The 18,950-nt window shown below is 42.2% G+C and overlaps 1 protein-coding gene across 2 annotated transcripts; it reads left to right on the top strand.

Moving 5' to 3' along the window:
• The first annotated feature begins 2,334 nt into the window (after positions 1-2,334).
• LOC129337541 (glutathione S-transferase 3-like) lies at positions 2,335-18,033 on the top strand. 2 transcript variants are annotated; one of them, XM_054991337.1, is made up of 7 exons: positions 2,335-2,421; positions 8,181-8,287; positions 9,269-9,320; positions 12,550-12,682; positions 13,713-13,854; positions 14,595-14,726; positions 17,183-18,033. In XM_054991337.1, the coding sequence occupies exons 2-7, from the start codon at positions 8,201-8,203 to the stop codon at positions 17,324-17,326; spliced, it is 690 nt and encodes a 229-aa protein (XP_054847312.1). In that variant the 5' UTR covers positions 2,335-2,421; positions 8,181-8,200; the 3' UTR covers positions 17,327-18,033. The 2 variants fall into 2 exon arrangements, with proteins under 2 accessions (XP_054847312.1, XP_054847303.1); XM_054991328.1 differs by lacking the exon at positions 2,335-2,421 and adding an exon at positions 2,567-2,663.
• The last annotated feature ends 917 nt before the right edge of the window (positions 18,034-18,950 follow it).

The following is an 18,950-nucleotide window of genomic DNA, read 5'->3' as shown; positions in this document are numbered from 1 at the left end:
CCTATCGCTTCAAAGCACATCTTCAGGTTTGGAATTAAGGCTTTAGTTCATCAGTTACAAGAGAGCAAAAGCTGATATTTATAAATCACCTGATTTTATCCTGAGTTGTGTATTTTCAATAATTTGGTATTATTTTGAAAAAGTTCTTGCCAACAGTTCACAATCAGATAAGATATTAAAAGTATAAGAATGGGAAGGAAAAGACACAGTAATTTAAATAAAGCTTTTAAAAGTATCCTGTAATGTAGATTTTTGTCTCTTTTGAGAAGTACTGTAACAAGAAATAATGGTTACTTTTGGTGGGGTGTGATCTGGGTCCAATAGTATTTTAAGAACAACTAGATTCCCAAGGTATGAGCTTTGACTCTTGATTGAAAGCTAGTTGATCTTTAACTTGTTCTGAAGACGAACATGGCTATCCACCTGGAATTATTTTGGCAGTACGTGTGTGTTTCCCTGACCCTGTCTTAAGTGTGAATAAACTTAATACTTTGCTTGCTTACCATCATTTTTACATATACACATGTTCTGTCTATTAATCTTCCTTCAAGAAATTTAGCCAAGGTGTGTTGTCTTTTTTTTTTTACAACAAGCCTGTAAGGTAGGCTGGTTTGATTTCCACCTACAGTTTGCTTAGTTGCTGAGAGTTTGCAAAGAATAACAAAACAAGTAAATGTTGCTCTAATGAAAAAGGTACTACCTTGGTTCTTAAGCGAGAGGGAACCACAATACATTACTTCTACCTTAACTGTTAAGAGGCTGCACACTTGATATTTTAAAAATTCAACAGATGGTGGATCCTGGGGAGTTCTGCTAAAGAAGGGAAGACAGCTGTAGTGCATGGTACAGTTTTCCCGTCGTATGTAGGAGACCAATGACCAGAATTACATTTTAATAAAAGCATAGGCATTACTAAGTATAATTCTTTTGTGCAAGCAAACCCCCCCCCCTACCAATATTTTTAGTTGACCTGCACAGCTCTATTATATTCCTTTTGATTCATTGATAGTTTTTAACCCTTGGCTATGGGGCTACTTTTACAATTTGCTTAGTATTTGCAAAGGCAAAATATCCTAATGCAAATGAAATTCTTTTTTAAAACATACATCTCTGAAATTCGCTACGAAGCTGGAGGAAAAAAGATCATGCATGTTCTACTCACAGTTTTCTTGCTTGACTACTGCTTGGGATTTAAACAGCCCGCAGTTTGCGGGAACGCACCCCCCCACCCCACCCCCTCCCAGCACGCACATTGATCTCTGCTCGCTTCCAGGGAATCCTCCAGCGCCCAGTTTTCCACTTCTGACCCAGAGTCAGGCCTGGTCTTTCAAGGAAAGGCTGATTACTGTTTATGAGGAGCGTAAGCTCCCTGCTACCTTTAAATGATCAGCAGAAAAATCAACTTTTCTCAAAATGAATTTACCATAGAGAAACAGACCTCTAAGGAAATGAATGTGGAAAAGAAGAAGATGTAGCTCCTTACTATGGCAATCAAAATCTCCAGGAACTGTGTGTAACCTAATGATATGCAGTTATTTTCTCATACGCGCTCACTGTGTGGCTTTCTTCCTCCGTTTCACTTACATTTAAAAGTCTGTCGTTTCTCCATGTTTTTTCATTATAAAAGCAGTAATTTCACTTTCAAACTTTCTTTTACTGCACAACTATACAAAGTTGCTTTCGACACAGCACGCATCAACCCAAAAGCGATGTTTCCCAAAAGCAAAGATGTGCCGCTCTTGAAAAGAATGGCATACTGCCACATGCAGCGCCTCACTTGGATGTGTCTGGAGTCTTGGAAGCTTGACTACCCTACGTTCTCCTACAAATGGACCTTGAGCTTGTTTGGAGGTTCTAGCAGGGGAGCGCAGCTATCGTATACCCTTGACCGAAGAACGGTACACTCCTTCTATCTGGGATGGTCGTCCTCTTCCACCGAGCGCGCAGCTTCGGGAGGGACGCACATGGAGCGGTGAGGGAGGAAGGGGACACCCGCCTAGCCAGCCAGATCAGCCGAATCAACCCTGGCGATCAATGGGGTGACAGATGTCGCAGCCAGATCGCCCTCACATCCACTGAGTTAGTTTGCCAGAAATGTATATAAGCCTCGTAGTGAGAACTACTAAGAGGTTATGGTGATTGTATTAACTAATATTAATTCACAAACTCTAATTGAAAAAGAGAAAATTGTGGTAGTAGGAAAAAAAAGAATGCCCGTTCTTTGTAAGAGAATGCCGACCTTCCTCGCTTCAACCTGCTCCCCAAAAGGCTTTGCGAGTGCATGCAGATAGCTCTGTTTTTACTGGCTGGTTCTCTTACACTCCCCCACGCCTGCTTCGCTCTGCTCTTTAAAAGGGGGTGGCTGCTGTAGCGGGCTCAGTGGGGTGTTCTTGTGCGGGGCTGTTGGTCAGCGCTGTTAAGGTGGGTTCAGGCTATGGGGAGGTATGATTGGCTGAGAATGAACTCTTACGGAAGTCCTGGCAAGGTCCTCGCCGCTTTTGGCAAGGGGGCGGGAAGGCGCGGGGGCGCTTCTGTTGCAAGTGGCCACCCCGTTTCGTCACGCTTTGCCTGGGACGCTCTGGGGAAGGAGGGGGGATTGCTTTGTTACAGGTAAAGGGCGGTGGTCTCGACGCCGTTTTGGAGCAGAGGGTCTTGCCTGCCTGGTAAAGAGCGAACTTTTTGGCAAATGGAAACGCAGAGCTCTGCTTTGGACCTGCTCAGGCACTTTTGTTCGCCTGCGGATCCAGGGGGCGTGATAAATCGGGGGGGGGGGGGTCGCTTGATACGGGTTGACTATCAACCCCTAAGGAACTGAGTGTTTCTTTTTCTATCATGTATGTCTGCTTAGGAATTGGAGATTTGAGCAGGCGTGGGACATAAGGAAGGAGTGTTGCCAAAATCACTAAACGATCGGTAGAAAACAAGCAGATTTTCTTAAGCTGCTGTCTAACCCACTTCTTCTCCACTGCTGCTAAATGATCCTTTCTTAAGGTGTTAGAGGAAGTTGCAGGTGAACTTTGTTTTTCGAAAGTAAGATCCTCTGAGCATGGACAGAGTGCCCGTTTTCTGCTTTCCTTTTGTCTGCTTGGTGTTCATGTAAGTATATTCAGTCTTGAGTTATGCAGCACTCCTCATCAGACATAACTGAGAAAGGTACTGTAAAGAATTTCCTGCTGCAGAATTTGATCACGTAACCCAACTTTTCAGCATTTAAATAACTGTATCCCTGTCAAGCTGGCCAACCACAAACCCCAGGAAAAGTTGTGAGAGCTGAAACTCATCTGCTGGGTTTAAGCATGCTGTGTAACTTGAGTAAACTTAAAACAAAATGTGTTCTGAGAAACACACTATGGTCTTATCAATTCAGTTATTTGCTTGGACAAGCCCATCACCCACTTATGTTCAGAGGAAAGCAATCTTACTGGCTTCAGAGTTGCTTTATCTGTGTCTTGGCTAAATATCCACAAGTCCAATGCATCAGATATCTGCAGTCTCTTCTACAGTTTTTCAGCTGTTACTTAGATTTTACTGTCTCTAGTTCTGTCTGATTTGTTTCAGTTCATTGGCTGACTTCTCCTTTTTCTACAAAATACATACCTGATTTTAATTGGTAAGGAGGCATAAAAAGCTAGGTTGATTTAGTGGCCGCCTTTATTGGCCTTATGCCTTTAGAAGGCTACGCCGCCGTAGAGGTGGGTTACTGAAGGACTGCATTTCTTTCCTAGGGAGCCCATAGGGTCTGCTTTGGAGGGATGGCCAGGTGGGTGGTGAGCAGAGGCGGAGCCTTTGTTGTGGTGGCACTGCACTTTCTGTGGTTTGGATCCTATGATTCCTGTCCGCTAAGATTTCTTTCAACAAAGAAAGGTGTTTCTCCATCACTGGAAGTCTTTCTTTGTTTATTATTAGATTTATATCCTGTCTTCCCCGCACACAGGCTCAGGGCAGCTCACAAGAAACATTTAAATACAGATTTAAAATACATATTAAAACACAACACTAATCAATAAATACAAATTTAAATAAATAGGCGTCAATATATATGTCAAAGGCTATCTTAAACCCATAAAGTGCAGACAGTAGAAGATGAAAATGATCAGTCTCGGGCAGCACGATGGGGGTGTTAACAGCCAGAGGGGGACACTGTCAGACGCCAGCCATAGGCCTGGCGGAACATCTCCCATCTTGCAGGTTCTGCAGAACTGCAATAAACCAGAAGAAGGAAGTCTTTCTCTCATGAAGGAAACAGAAGACACAGGATTAGGTGAAAAAAATCCTAGGATCCAACCCTGCCTTTCCTGGAGATAGTTATATGACGCTATTGGATGTTTCCTTAGAGAAGCCTCTTGTCTTAATCCACTAGAGGCAGTCTGTGTAGTGGTTAGAGCACCAGACCTTGGAGACCTAGGTTCCAATTCCCAGACTCTTCCCCCCCCCCAAATGAAAAGCTGCCTTATTGCAATTACCAGTAAAGGGAACAGAACTAATTCATCCTTTTCTCTTGACACTTTGTATCTATTAACTCTCCTCCACAAGGACCCTAACTCCACCCTGAGTTGCTTTCCCTTCCTGTGTGTGTGTGGATTATTTTCTCTGAATTACAGGGTTTTTATGGCCTTCCATCTAAGACCCATTGTAATTTGTTGCTGGTTCTTTTTCTTAATGCCATAAGAAAGATCAGCCCCTCTAGTAAAGCACTCTATGTATGTCAACCAACATTTTCTGCTTTTGACTTCCTGTTCTAATTGTGCTGTGATATTGGGACAGCTCTCTTGACAGAATTTCTTAGCTAACCATCTTGCATAAGAGGTCATAACTGTTCCTTCTCCTCACCCCAACCCCCATTTAGAGTCCATTGGAGGAGACTCAACAGAGGGCATCTGTGCCAAGTGGTTTGGAAGTTGTTGTCTACATTCCTGGATCATCAATGGGCACTTTAAATCGAATATGTGAGGGGTTTTGTGTTGTTGCTCCTTAACGAACAAGCAGGCGTTCTTTCCAACAGTACATCTGCCTTCCAAGATTTTTCAGAGATTGCTTTCTCCCTGCTTATTAAGTAAGGTCCCCTACCACCACATTGGAAACTGTGGGCTGTTGTTTTCAAGCCAGCACATAATTATTCCCAGGTTTTGTTTGCAAGAAGGCTAAAGAAACCAACAATACAGTCCAAAGCAGAGTTAACTCCTTCTAGGCCCATCAAAGTTAATAGGCTTAGAAGTGTGTAACTGTGTTTAGGATTGCACTGTAGCACTGTGACGTCTTTTCTGCTTCAAGGAGGTAACTAATTTGGTTTGAATGAATGTGTCGATTTTACATGTTCCTTGTTTTATTGCTACGTAATAGATTTTGTGTCTGTTGTGAGATCTTCAAGTGCCGTGTTCAGAAGGGAGAAGTTTAAAACTCACTTGCAATCTGCAGACTATTACATTTCAGTGACAGTAGAGTTTAGGATTACAGTCTAACCACCAAAAAAACCTCTCTAAATGTTCTTTGTTGGTAGCTGATGTGTCAAGAGCCAGCGAATTGCAATCTGACCCATTTCCATGCTAGTCTGAAGCAGTACTATGCCATAGTAGACATTCAGATATTAAATAATCAAACCCCAAGCAGTGCCCATATTTCCATAATACGGTTTTTGGTAATAATTACCAACAAGAGTTGGTAATATTCTGAAATCGTCTGTCCATTTTCGCAGTACCTCGTTCAAGAAAATTGGAGGGGAAAAAGCGAGAGTGATTTGGCATATATATATAACTGACACACAAGTTTTCCAGTCAGTGAAGATGCACACAACAGATCTTTCCACCCAAGATGATTGTACTGATACATCTGTCTTCAGGCATCATTGATGCCTTGGCTGTTCTCTGGTGCTGTTGCAGCTGCATGGAACAGGGCAAGCGTTTTGCTCCTCCTTCCAGTTGTTGCCAGGTGGACAACCAGGCCAACCTTTTGCTTGCACCTCTGTAACCAGAGGCTGAGCTGTAGACTGGAGGAAAGGAAATGTTGTGCCTGAAACTCCTCCAAGATAGTTTCAATACTGTATACACATTTCATTTAGTAATACATAGAGAAGCTATAGGTTAACTGGCCTTTCTGCTCTTAGGGAAAAGTAGAAGAATGAATTCTAACTCTGGAGCTGCAGTGTTGTTGGTTATACAAGCTGCACTCTTACCTATTGCAAAGATTCTAATTTCTTTATTTTTTTTCTTCACAACAAAGATTTAAAATAGGTTAGGCTGAGAGGAGGTAACTAGTTGAAGGCCACTCACTTCAAAGCAGAATGGGCAAATGAACACTGGTATTCCCAGATCTTAGTCCAACACGCTGACTGCAGTTTTGGTTCCTGACTCATATGTCTTTAGTAAAGGAGAGAGGTGTAAAGAAGGGGCTTGAGTAGGAGTGTGGGGGGGGGGCAAGGCAGAGCTTGTTTGCTGCATTCCTGGTCTGGACATGATTCACATCCTTGCTAAACATAAAGCCTGCATGTCATGTCTACACAATGGCATTTTATTTTTCATGTGCTATTTGTGTCCTCTGTGCTACCTGCTTTCTCTGGTTGCCAAGCTCCTCTCTGGGCTTGCTCTGCGTGTAAACTTTAATTACTCATAAATCAGAGACCTTTTCTCCCATCTCCCTGGTTGAGTGACTCCATCAGAGGAGGGGCGCAGTCTCTGCAAATGTCATCACTTGGATTGGGAGGGGAGTTACAGCAATAAATGTGCTCCCCCCTCACTAAGGGGAACAAATCAGTTTGAATGACTTTTAATAACAAATTTAATGAAGTTGGATTGAGCGTTTTGAAAAGGAAAGGAGTAGTTTTGTCTCTGGAGAGGGGCCAGAGGGCAGTGGCAGAATGCATACTTTACATGATAAAGGCCTTCAAGTCAGTCTCCAAGACTCTCACATTTTAAAGGAAAAAAATCTTATATTCTGGAAGAGATATTGCTTTGCACTACTGTCTGTCCCTCAGAGTTCACAGTACCAGAGTAGATGGACCCATAGTCCAGTTCACTATAAAGCAGCTTCATAACATCATTTAAAAAAAAATTGGAATGAGCCTCATTTTTCAGAGGTGAATGGCCGGTCCTGTTTTTTTGCACTTTTGTGCTAATTTAAAACAGTCATAGTTCCTTCATGAATTCCAGCCTATACATAAAGACACTGCTGATCCAAGGGCCTCGTGGACCCTGAATTGCTAGGTTTGGCGTGGGAATCAAATTTTGATATAGGAAGCTCTCTTTTTTTATGTTGATTAAAAATTGTGTGCGTTTCTTTTTGTGTGCGGCAAGGTTAAACTTTGATTCATCTATCGCTATATCTGCCCTTCCAAGGTTGCTGGTGCTCTGGAATATTGTGTATTTTGTAAAGTTGGTTTGGTTTTACCCTTTGGGTTTCCCTGTCTGTTGTACAGGCCCCTTCCTGAGCACTTGTGACTGGTGTTTCCACTCAGTGGGAATGGACAGTTCATCTTTTCTTGGGCTGTTCTTGATTGAGTGGAACGATGGGAACTGGATGTGTCTGGACACTGTGTGGCTGATTGCATCAGTGAGGGGAGGCAGGAAATGCCGGTTCTGAGGGCAAGATCTGTATGAGCACATCCCTCCTGTGTGGTTTGTTAAGTACAGTTTGAGGGAGAAGATAACTATTACATATTTATCCAAGAAGTCTTAGTAAACAAAAAAAAGACAGCTTTGTAGGAGCTTGCAAACCAGCAGGTTGTGCTCCAAGACTCACCTGAGGGGCCCACCTCATTGGCTGGACCACTGCTGTAGATGACTTGGGTTGAATCCAAAAGGCTCAGTTCTGCTAACAGTGGAACATTCTACCAGAATATGCAGCCTTGCTCTGTATTGTCAGGATTGGATGCAAAGTTTCTTTTCCTAGAGCACCAAAGACTCCTTGTTCCATCCCAGAAGGCCCCTTGCTCTCTATAAAAAGAAATTTTGCATTCAATCCTAAAAGAAAATCCATTAAATAATAAACCTCCCAGCAATATCTTGTGGAGTTTGACATGTCCTGTTTTTCTTGGGTAGTGATAGCTGGTAAACAAATAATCCATCTGTATGTTTAATAATTATGTTTCAAAGAATACTTGCTGAAATACCATTTTGTCCAGTTTAACGTTCTTCCTGTCAATCTTTTCTTGAAGCACCACTCTTAAGCCATTTTGTGTTCTTTGTCAGGAGACCAAGAACTAGAAATTATGGCAGGAAAGCCGAAACTGTACTACTTCGATGGACGAGGCAAGATGGAACCGATAAGATGGCTGTTAGCAGCAGCTGGTGTGGAGGTTTGTTTCCTTGTCTACTGACGCGGAGAAACAACCGGGGAAGGGTGTTACTTGTTTTTCTTCTTTTTGAGGAAAGAATGTCTTTCTAAACTTGTATGAATCCTGCATATTTGAACATTGGGGTGGGAAAGCCTGTTTTCGTAGTAGAAACTTCAGGGTTTCAAAGAGAGCCAGTGTGGTGTAGTGGTTAGAGTGTTGGGCTAGGATCTGGGAGACCCAGGTTTGAATCTCCATTCTGCCCGAGAAGCTGAATGGGTGACCTTGATCCAGTCACATACTCTTAGCCTAATTTACTTCACAGGGTTTGTTGTGAGGAAAAAAATGGAGAAGAGCAATATAAACAATTTTGGGTCCCCATTGGGGAGAAAAGTGAAGTATAAATGAAGAACATAAATATAAAAGAATCAAAACAAGATGACAAGTGAATGGGGGGGGGGGGGTGTTTCTAATGTAGCTTCCACATCACCAGGAATTTCAGCGTACTTCCAAGAGCAAACCAAGCACCAAACTTTACTGCACAAACCCACTGACTCTGCCTTGTAGTATTTATTTTTGTTAACTTTTTCAAAGTTTTTGGATTATGATCTCAAAATGTCAATCCAATAACCATACTGTTAAATAATTAGTTGCAGGTTTGGGGAGGGGCTATTTCAGCTTTTAATGCATGTGAGATTGTTTCTTTTCTCCTCTTAGCCTTGGGGTATGACTCAGTTTAAAAATCATTCAGTATCAAAATGTAGAGAGGGAAGAACAAAGTCTCCTAGGAAGTGCAGACACATCACTAGCTATGGAGTGCTGACGATATTGGAACAGCATAAACCTCCTGATAAGGAACTGTGCAGTGACACTTTGTTAATACTTTCTGCTTACATTTGCCATTGGGAAATGATACGGGCGCGGTGCTTGTCCTCGGATCCCACTTGTCAATGATCCTGAGTTCTAGAACGCTGAAACAATTCCTTGTATGTTTCTCTCTCGTAGTTTGAAGAGGAACTTCTGGAGACACGAGAACAATATGAAAAGCTCCTACAAGGTGTGTCTCTGATAAAAGTGCTGCTGTTTGGTGCATGCACACACACCGTTTGTGTGGACAGGTGTAGAGAGCCATCATTTGGTTTTCATCACCACACACCTGGGTTACCATTTGACCAATGTCTACAACCCTTCTTCAGATGTGTCAGAAAAGTGTTAAGCACTGCAGCAATAATGGTTGAGTTGTGAACTCATCCTTGTCTCATTGTCTTTTGCCAGCAGGTAAAGACTTTTTTTTTTTTGCTTGGTGTTTCCTCATTGACTCTCATTGGCCCTTGTTCCCATTTATATGTCTGTGTGTCCATATATTTTGTTTTGAACATTTATATATATTTTAAAGCTGGTTACACTGTTTTGATTGTTCAGTGCCTTCTGGACCCTAAGTTTGGTGGAAAGGAAGCTTTAAAATATTTGGAATAATAGCTGGGCCATGTTCTGATACTGTTGCACCCTGTATGGCTGTGCATGCTCGATTTTGCAATGCACTTATTAGCTGGCTGAATCGGCCTTGCATCCCTTTCCTTTTGAATTGGGGGCAACGCACACAACTATCAGACTTGCAAGTTGATGTCAGCATCTGTCTCTGCCATGTGCAGCACAAGGTCTCTGCCCCCCCCGCCCCCCATCAATGTGCCACTCAAGCAACTAAGGACTTGATTGATGCTGCTCAGCTCCACAAGTGTCCCCTCGTCAACCCACCCAGCGTCTCAAGCCAGTGAGAATCTCTCTCAGCAACAGTTCTTCATCCTTAGATGCATTGAGGTTCTTACCAGTCAGCCCCAAATTAACCACCCTAGTTAGGCCCTACTACATTATATTTCTTCCTTTAAGAAACTCACAAGAAGAGGCTTAGCTGACTGGTGATCACCTGCTTGCTGACCTTTTACATGTTGCAGAGAAGCACGGTCTAGTTAACAAGGAAAAGTTAATCATCTCTCCACTGAGTGTATCTCTGTGATGCATTTGTTACATTTACACCAGTAATGGTCAGATATTCATTTAAGGTATTTTCAACTGAATGTAGTGGTCCTAATTGTCTGAAGTTCTAGAAATATTAAAAGGAGTGTTGACGCTCAATGCAATATTACTGCTTGCCTGAAATACTACACAGGCCTTCTAAATATAGATTGGCATTAAGCAGGGTTTCCACATCTCCCATGATGGCAGGAGACCTCCTGCCTGCAAACTGCTCTTCCCACCATTGCAGGGTGGGAAGAGCAGGGAGGAAGTGGGAAAGCAGTTTCAGGAGAAGAGTGATAATTACCAGTCTTGAAGAGGAGGAGAAAGTCTGTGGAGGAGCAGCAAAATGACCAGCATTTCACAGAGAGAGGAAGCCTAAACAGATTGCGAGTGTGTGGATGGGTACCAAGGCATACACACACTGAGCATATGGCTAAACAGCCCAGATATAGGATAAAATGTACTCTGCAGCAATGCTGCTATCTTGCTCCTGAAACAATGGCTTAATGGCTTGTCTGGAGTAGGACAATAACTTGGGAAGGGTTTGATATGACTGTATGGGATGGTCTATAAGTAAAAATATTGTTTGATGGCCTGATAAGTACCAGACAGGAAAGCTATGTGATGTGCTGAATAGTCTGATTTAGTAAGTGGGACAGGAAAGATGGAGGAGAGCGTTGATGAGATTAGGTGGTCAGGAAGCTTCATTATCTCTGCTGCTGTCTGGGACATGGGGGCTGTCAGTCATTTCCCCTATGGCTTGGTAACTTTCTAGTCTCCAGGCTGGCTGCATCCTCTGCTTGGGGCTAGGTGGTGTCTAGGAAATTACAAGGGGTTTATGTTATTCTGTGTCCATAAACTGCCCTTTTAACATGGGGAGAGGAATCTTACTGCTAACACCTCAACTCCTACCCGTTGCCAAGCTGTGCCTGTTAACTGTAGTGATATGTTTATTATCTCAGGCTTTCTAATAGTGCAGATTGTAAGGAATTCCTGACCATAATTCCCTACTTGTTGGAATAATCAGCCTTCAAAAATAAGGTTTCGGGTTGGGGGATTGCTTCTTGCATATAACATGAGATTCACAACAATATTGAAAGATGACGAGACTAATATGTTTTTAAAGACAGAAGTAATGACATTTAAGGACACAAAATGTCCTACATTAGTGGATGTTTCATTTTTGGAAGACAAAAAGTGCTTTCAGTTTTGGAAAACAAAAGTCTCATGATAAACCACATGATATTGTGCAGGGTTTATTTTTTTCAAAAAGTTCTCTTCTGAAATCTGGTTTGCTTGTGATAACATTCCTGCAGTACAACTTGAGAAGCAGGATCAGATATAAAATCTTTTTTCTCTCTGTATAGGAGGTATATATACAACTATATACAAATGATAGCCTTCCCCTCATTTCTCCAGGCATCACTGTGGCTAAACATAGCTGTAAAGGTTTCAGAGGGCTAGAGCAGATGACGGCCCTGTATTACTGAACTGCTTGTAGGCTTTTACAGTATCTCAGCTGGGCCATTTGTGATATATTTGAAGGGGACATGGATTTCCTTCATGCTTGTGTAAATCAATATATAGTTTGTACCATATGGAAATCCAAGGAGCCTTCTTTTCTCTAACTTATGAAGTGGCCCCAAGTGAGCATTTTACATTCTCTTGAGCTGTTTTGTAAACTTGTATAGTTGGCTGAAGGCTGCTGTTCAGTTGTCTGAAAACACTTGCTAAGTATGCCCCTTTAAAAAAAAAAACATTGTTTTTTGTTTTGTGAGTTTGTATAGAATAACAGATTTCATGCTCTTGTAGGGTACTGTATCTTCATAATAATAATAATACTAGATACTCTCTTTTGCCTACATAAAATAATGTGCTATTGTCTTGGCTTTCAGTTCCAGGGTGAGAATTGGGGATGGATTGACCTGTTAACTTTGTCCTGGATCCTGCTGAATAAAGTGGCTCCTGTGGTGCTGGTGCCTCTCATGGTCTGCTCAGATTGCAGTAGTTATGATTGTGGGAATAGGCTTACCCGTGGGTGAGCCTACACTCAATATCACTAAGGCCAGAGGCAAGGCTAAGCAGATCCTGGGGCACTACCAGTACCTTAGTATTTGCTCCGTTCAGTATTTGCTCAGTTGCTAATGGCCTTCTAGGGTTTTGGCCCACCACTATTGAGCTTTCCCAATAGTTTAAGGTCCATCCACCTGTTGGGAGTAATGTGTTTCTAGACAGAATGTTTGATTTCCTGTTTTTTCTCCTTGTAAAAGATGGGGACCTCCTGTTTCAGCAAGTGCCTATGGTGGAAATCGATGGGATGAAGATGGTGCAGACTCGAGCCATCCTCCGCTACATTGCAGCCAAGCACAACCTCTATGGAAAGGACCTGAAGGAGCAAGCACTGTATTGTAACAGATTACATTTAATTAGTTTAAAGTTAGGGGCCTGTTTATTTCTCCTGTTCCTTGTGGCCTTGAGTCTGGTCTCCAGATAGGAGCATCTCTTGGCGCCACATAAAATGGAACAGACTGATTCAAGTACAATGTGTGTATGCGTGTGTGTATTTCGCAAGAACTCAAGAAGGGTGCAAGGGTAGGCCCAAGTTTTAAGGGACCCTGGACAGAGAGTATTCAGGGAGGCCCACTGCCAAGCTACTTGGTCATGCCCTCCTGCCCATCTCTGGGTGGGCACAGGCGGGGAGGGGGATCACAGTGGGCTTTGCCAGAAGCCCTGTCTCCCCTCCCCCCTTGGAATATTCTGGCATCAGCTCTGGAAAGATGTCATTAGAATGGCCTTCTCCAAATGCTTACTTCTTTCAGATATCTTCCAAAGTAAAACTGCTAGTGTTGGCCCTTGAAAATCAAACTTTTGTGTTTCTTAAATGTTTTTGGTCCATGGACAATCTGCTCTGGGTTTAGAAGTGGTAGCCTTGTTATGAGTTAACAGTTCCTCTGGTAGACAAGAAATCAAAGAATGGCCCATAGGGTTACATCTGAACTACTCTGACTTCAATGGAGGCATACAGCAGCTGGCGGTTGGGAAACTGTATGTTGTCTTGCTGATCCTAGGGTATCAGTGCTACTGTGTAAAGCAGATAAAGCTACAAGCTGGTACCAAGCCGGCTATTCCAGTAAAGTTTGCCTTTTGATAAAGAACATTCTGAAATGATCTGTATGACAAGACGCATTCTGATTTGTCCTCTCTTTCCCCTTCCCCATTCTTTCCAAAAAATTTATCTCCCCAAGTAAAGAAAAGCACCGAGTCTCTGTAAGGGAAAAGTGCCTGTGCACAGCTTGCCCTATTATGAGTCCACAAGAATCTACAGCAATTTAAAATGGCTTCCGTGGCCACACTATTCCTTGCTTTAAAAGCTGGCTGATAACTTCATCAGCAGGACAGAGACTGTTACTGACCTGTGTGTATCTCTTTTTAGAATTGACATGTATGTAGAAGGAACAACGGATCTAATGGGTTTAATTTTGATGTACCCTTTCTTATCACCTGAGGATAAGGAAAAACAACTTGCCACGATCATTGATAAAGCAACTAAAAGATATTTTCCAGTGTATGAAAAGGTACGTGTCAGTAACCCGTTGTTTTAGGTCTTAAAGTCTTGAGCTTTGGGTTACTTTCCAGTTTAAAGTTAAGTTTTAACTGAGTGAATATTTAAAATGTTAACATATAATGAAGGCATGTTTTTTGAAAGGCTCCCACTAATGAAAGTTATGTATGTTGGGAAATGGGATTAGCCTGGGTTCCCTGCTAAGTGAATGTTTAAAGATGCATGAAATGAGCCCTGTGAAACCTTGTACTGAGCTCTAAGTTAGTTTTGTGTAGTTCTACAACCTTGAAGACATGAGTTCAGTTCCTCACCATGCCATAAAGCAAAAAGATAGGCTTTGGGCCAGCTGCTCTCTCTCTCTCTCAGCTTAACCTGACTTACAGGGTTGTTGTGAACATAAAATAGTAATGAAATTAGTACAGGCAGTTCCACCATATTGGTGCCTCCTTATTTTGCTACGTCTGTAAACTGGACATAATATAAATGGCTTCTTCTTTGCATCCCTGGGTTTTTTCCCTCTGCTGTTCATTGCTGTCTCAAAATAATTGTTAGTAATTAGCCAACTTCTTCAGTGCTTCCTTCTGCACAAACTGAGTAAGTGCCTTTGTTCTTTGTAAACGCCCCCCCCCCACCAAACTATATGGGCATACATGTTGGATGACAAATCAGGTTTTCTTTTCGAAATATCTAGGTCTTGAAACATCAGGCAATGGTAAGTTTTCTTAGAATCAAATTAACATTTGTATATTACAGGTGTTGAAAGATCATGGGCAGGATTTTCTTGTTGGCAACCAGTTCAGCTGGGCAGATGTACACCTCATTGAATCTATTTTAATGGTCGAGGAAAAGTCCTGCGATGTCCTCTCAGAATTCCCCCAGTTGCAGGTACGGAAAAAGAACAGCAGGGTCGGCTATACCGCTGCTTCCTCAAGGGCCTTTCCCCCAGAGACCTAAATAAATGGCTTTCTGAGGGAACATTTTCAAGAAAATTGTAGGCAAGATGTGTGTTTAATCAACTGACTTTCCAACTTAAAAACATTCAATTAAACTTAAAGGAAATAATTTGCTCAGCCAACAGCAACCATTTATTCCATAATTGACTTTAAGCAGACGTAACAAAAATGCTTGAGAATAGCATTGTTTTTGTTTTATATATTTTGTAATTTTTTAAAACTGTATTTCAGTCATTCCTTTAAAAAACAAACTGTTTTGTTTGGCAAGTTGGTGAAAGGACCCCAAAAGGTCCTTAGTGCTGTGATAGTGTTTTGGGCTCTTGGTTTTTTTAATGCATGTGTGACTGTAGCATATGAACAAATCCAGAATCAACATATGTTCCCCCTGGGTGTGCCATAGCTGCCGTTTCTTCTGTCCCCCCCCCCCCCCACTTACCTCTTGCTTGGCATGAAAGCCCCTTTTGGTTCATGACAGATAAAAATATTCACTCTTGGAGACCGATCACACAGTATGCTTTTGTGGGGTGCATCCTCAGTTCTGATTGACAGACATGGTCTGGGATTTCCATGCTTGAAACATGACTCCCTGGTGCGCAGGACCCAATTTCAATCAGGGCTGCAGAAGGAGAAGCTGTGAAGCTCCCCCGCCCCGCCCCCGACCTGAACTGCTAGTTGTTCCGCTAGAGAAATTTTAACATGTAGCTCATTAGTACACATCAGTTTCCCCATTGGGGCAAATAGTGACTCCCTGGGCTATTTCAAGTTGCGAGAATGGTACAGGGGAAGAGGCTTTAAGCTGCTTCTCCCTGCATGGTCCCGATCCACGCTGGGCTCCTGTGCAACTGAGAATCAAGTTCTCTCTGGGAGCACGGAACTCCCAGAGCCCATGTCTTGATGGAATGGATGGGCCTGACCAAAGTACCTTAGCGTGAACCCAAGCTCTCGCTTAATTAGACTCTCAGTCACCACATGGGCAATATGAACAAGCCAGAGAGCTGTAGCCCGGAAGAAGCAGGGCTGGTATGCTAACAGTGCATTGTCTGATAGGTGAATAGTCAGTTCTTTTGCTCTGCCAGTGTAAAATTTGAAGGGGAAAAAGGGGGGGAAGGCAGTGTAAAAAGTTGCAAAAACAAAAGTAACACTACACTAAAAAAAAAGAAATAATAAAGAATAATGAACAGAACAATTATATATCAAATTGCATATTTATATCTGAAAGAATCCACTAAATATTAATTATACGCCAAGACAGATACACACTAGTGATATTACGATTCTATACAGCTATGTAAACTCAATGAAAACAATACAGACGTCTGTAGAAAAGCACACAATTCACAATATAATGACAATAATACAGAAGGTCCCAGTCTAAGACCATTGAGTTTCATTGAGTAACTGTGCTTAGGTTTGTACTGTTATTGTTCAGCCCCTACTCATGATTTACAGAAGTTGGTAAACAGAGTAGTACTCATGACGAGTTTAGTCATGAGTAAAGCCAAGCCGTAAATAAAGCTAATAAGTTATATTCCAAGGTGAGCTGCTAATGAGACACCTAGGTCTGCTCCCGTTTCTGTCATATCTTCCTCAGAGAGTCTCACCATCAGTAATATTCATAGAATCACCAGGTTGGAAGGGACCTCTAGGGTAATCTAGTCCAACCCCTTGCCAAATACAGGAAATTTCCAAATAACTCCCCTCCCCCCATACACACACATACACAGTGACCCTTACTCCATGCCTAGAAGATGGCAAAACTCCATCAGGATCCCTAGCCAAACTGACCTGGGGGAATTTGCTACCTGACCCCAAGGTTGCAATTGGCCTTTCCCTGGGCATGTAAGAAGGGGCCACAAGAACTAAGCACTGATGTAACCCTTCCTGCCCTCCCCCTCATAATCTGCCTAGGTTCACAGAATCAGCATTGCTGTCAGATGGCCATCTAGCTTCTGCTTAAAAACCTCCAAAGAAGGAGAGCCCAATCTCTGAGGAGATTGTTATAAAGACAGTCTCCTCAGAACTGGAACCAAAAACTTGTGTCTCAGCCAATTCAGTAACTCGCTAGGATGAAAAATCGTCTCTACACTATCCATAGTTGACAAAAGGTTTGAATCAGGCCAGTGATGGGGCTGGAGGGAAGGAGCCATTAGCTACAGATGTCAGTAGCATCTATCACCACAGGGTATGGTCAAATATTAGTTATATGAATGTTGAAAACAGAGTCCAAAGCACAATAAGAGTATTGTGGGTCTTTTTGTCTGTACACAGTACTGGTAGACTCAAGTGGGAGGGGAGGAGAAAGTTGGGGTGGAAAAAAGCAAACTTTGTGTTCTTTATTTTGGGTCCGTAGACAGTGTGTTTTTTGTTTCTTCTCTTCCCCTCATTTAGGCCTTTAAAGCAAGGATAAGTAACATTCCAAACATTAAGAAGTTTCTGGAGCCAGGAAGCCAGAGGAAGCCTGTGCCTGATGACAAATATGTGGAGACTGTGAGAAGAGTTCTGCAGGCATATTATGTTGTGAAAGCTACTTAGGGACGGCCGTTCTGAACTACAAGTGCTAGTGCTAAATCATGATGGTTATGAAAGGGCCTCTTGTTCTTAAAGCACATGCTATTATACTAGAGGGGATTGGTTGCCATTTGACACTTACATAGCTGGTGAAGGGGTTTCTTAAGGAGGCCCAAGACATAGATGGTAGGGTAGTCTGTAGCAAAGGGAGGGTACCGTATATAACATGCATTGGATTATAAGTGGATATTTTGATCTAGCATTCTAGGCTTATTGCTCCTTAAAAAGAACTTTTGTGTATTCTATTGTATCCATGTTTCTTCAACTCAGCCGATAAAATAAAGACTGTTAGACTAGAAGCTCAGATAAACTCAGTTCTGCCCAGTAGTATGTTCTGCCAACAGGAGCAGTTGGCTGTAAAACAGAGCAAAATTCTGTTTCAAGACGTTCTTCCCTTCCTTGCTAACAGTTGTGAACACAGAATGGGTCAAAATCAACAAAACGTAGATAGGATGCATGGCTCCAAGTGAATTCCTAGAAATAGATCTTGCTTAGGCATCACAGTATTACAACTGCCAGCTAAAACATGTATCTCCTCTTCTCTTATAAAACTTAAACCTGTTTTGTGATGTTCAAGAGCGCAGAGCTTTTTCAAACCCTGTAGCCACAGACGAGAAGACTATTTCTGTCTCCTTCTAATAAAAAAAATCCCTCTGCATAATATAAAAACACTTGTTTGGTTTATTATTGTCATAAATGAGTTTACATTCTTTTGAGATACCGCTTCACAGTGAATGTACATCGACTTTGTTTATTTGTGGCTGAAATTCTAACCCCCGCTTCCTTCCCTAAAGGGTCACAACACCATTTATAACATTTTAAACAGTAGACCTAAAACACAACACAGTAGAATAAACACAGGACAAAGAAAATAAAAATGTAACTGCCTTTAAAAGCCATCCTGAAAACTAGAAACTAGGGTGCCCGCCTGACTTCATTTGGAGGGCCCTTCCACAAGATCGGTGTCACCACAGTGAAGGCCCAAGACTATACAGCAACAGTTCCGAGAGATGTATGGAGGGAAACGCAAGGCAAAACCTCTGGAAAGATCAAAAAGCTTCATACAAGGCTTTCCTGTATAGTAATAGTAATTGTGTTTATATTCCGCTGTTCTACATAGATTAGTGCCCCAAACGAGGTTACCAGCTCATGGCAATGGGATTTCAGGTGCTGATTTGGAGCCCGACCACTTAATTACTGTGTTACACCTGCTGTAGCCCTCTGGTTTTTCTTAATAGTATACCTTGTGGACAGCTCTGTTCCTGCTGACCTGATGCTGGAGTTATACTGCAGGGGCTGCTCACAAAGGCACACCCTTCCCCAAGAGTGTAACTGTTTGCAGATTACAAGAATCAGGTGCCACAATATTCTTGTTGTTAACTGAAATAACAGTCTCTTAATACATTTAAATCTGGTTTGTGATGTTTGTGCAGTATTTTTCCATAGAGTGTTACCACAACCTGGTTCCACAATAGCACGTTACAACAAAAGTGCTGCTCTTTGTGAAGAGCGAGGTTAGGACCAAAAATGAACATGCAGCTGGGACTGAGCAAGACTGACAGGGTTCAAGTTCTTTTGCTTGCCCAAA

Source organism: Eublepharis macularius, chromosome 1, assembly GCF_028583425.1.
Source record: "Eublepharis macularius isolate TG4126 chromosome 1, MPM_Emac_v1.0, whole genome shotgun sequence".
Taxonomy (NCBI): domain Eukaryota; kingdom Metazoa; phylum Chordata; class Lepidosauria; order Squamata; family Eublepharidae; genus Eublepharis; species Eublepharis macularius.
Note: the sequence above shows the minus strand (reverse complement) of the source record. Positions and strands in the feature narration are given on the sequence as shown.

Coding starts and splice junctions, on each gene's coding strand:
- LOC129337541 (XM_054991337.1), top strand. CDS start 8,201: ATGGCAGGAAAGCCGAAACTGTACTACTTCGATGGACGAGGCAAGATG. Junction 13,855..14,594: donor ATTTTCCAGTGTATGAAAAG/GTACGTGTCAGT, acceptor TGTATATTACAG/GTGTTGAAAGATCATGGGCA. Junction 14,727..17,182: donor CAGAATTCCCCCAGTTGCAG/GTACGGAAAAAG, acceptor CCCCTCATTTAG/GCCTTTAAAGCAAGGATAAG.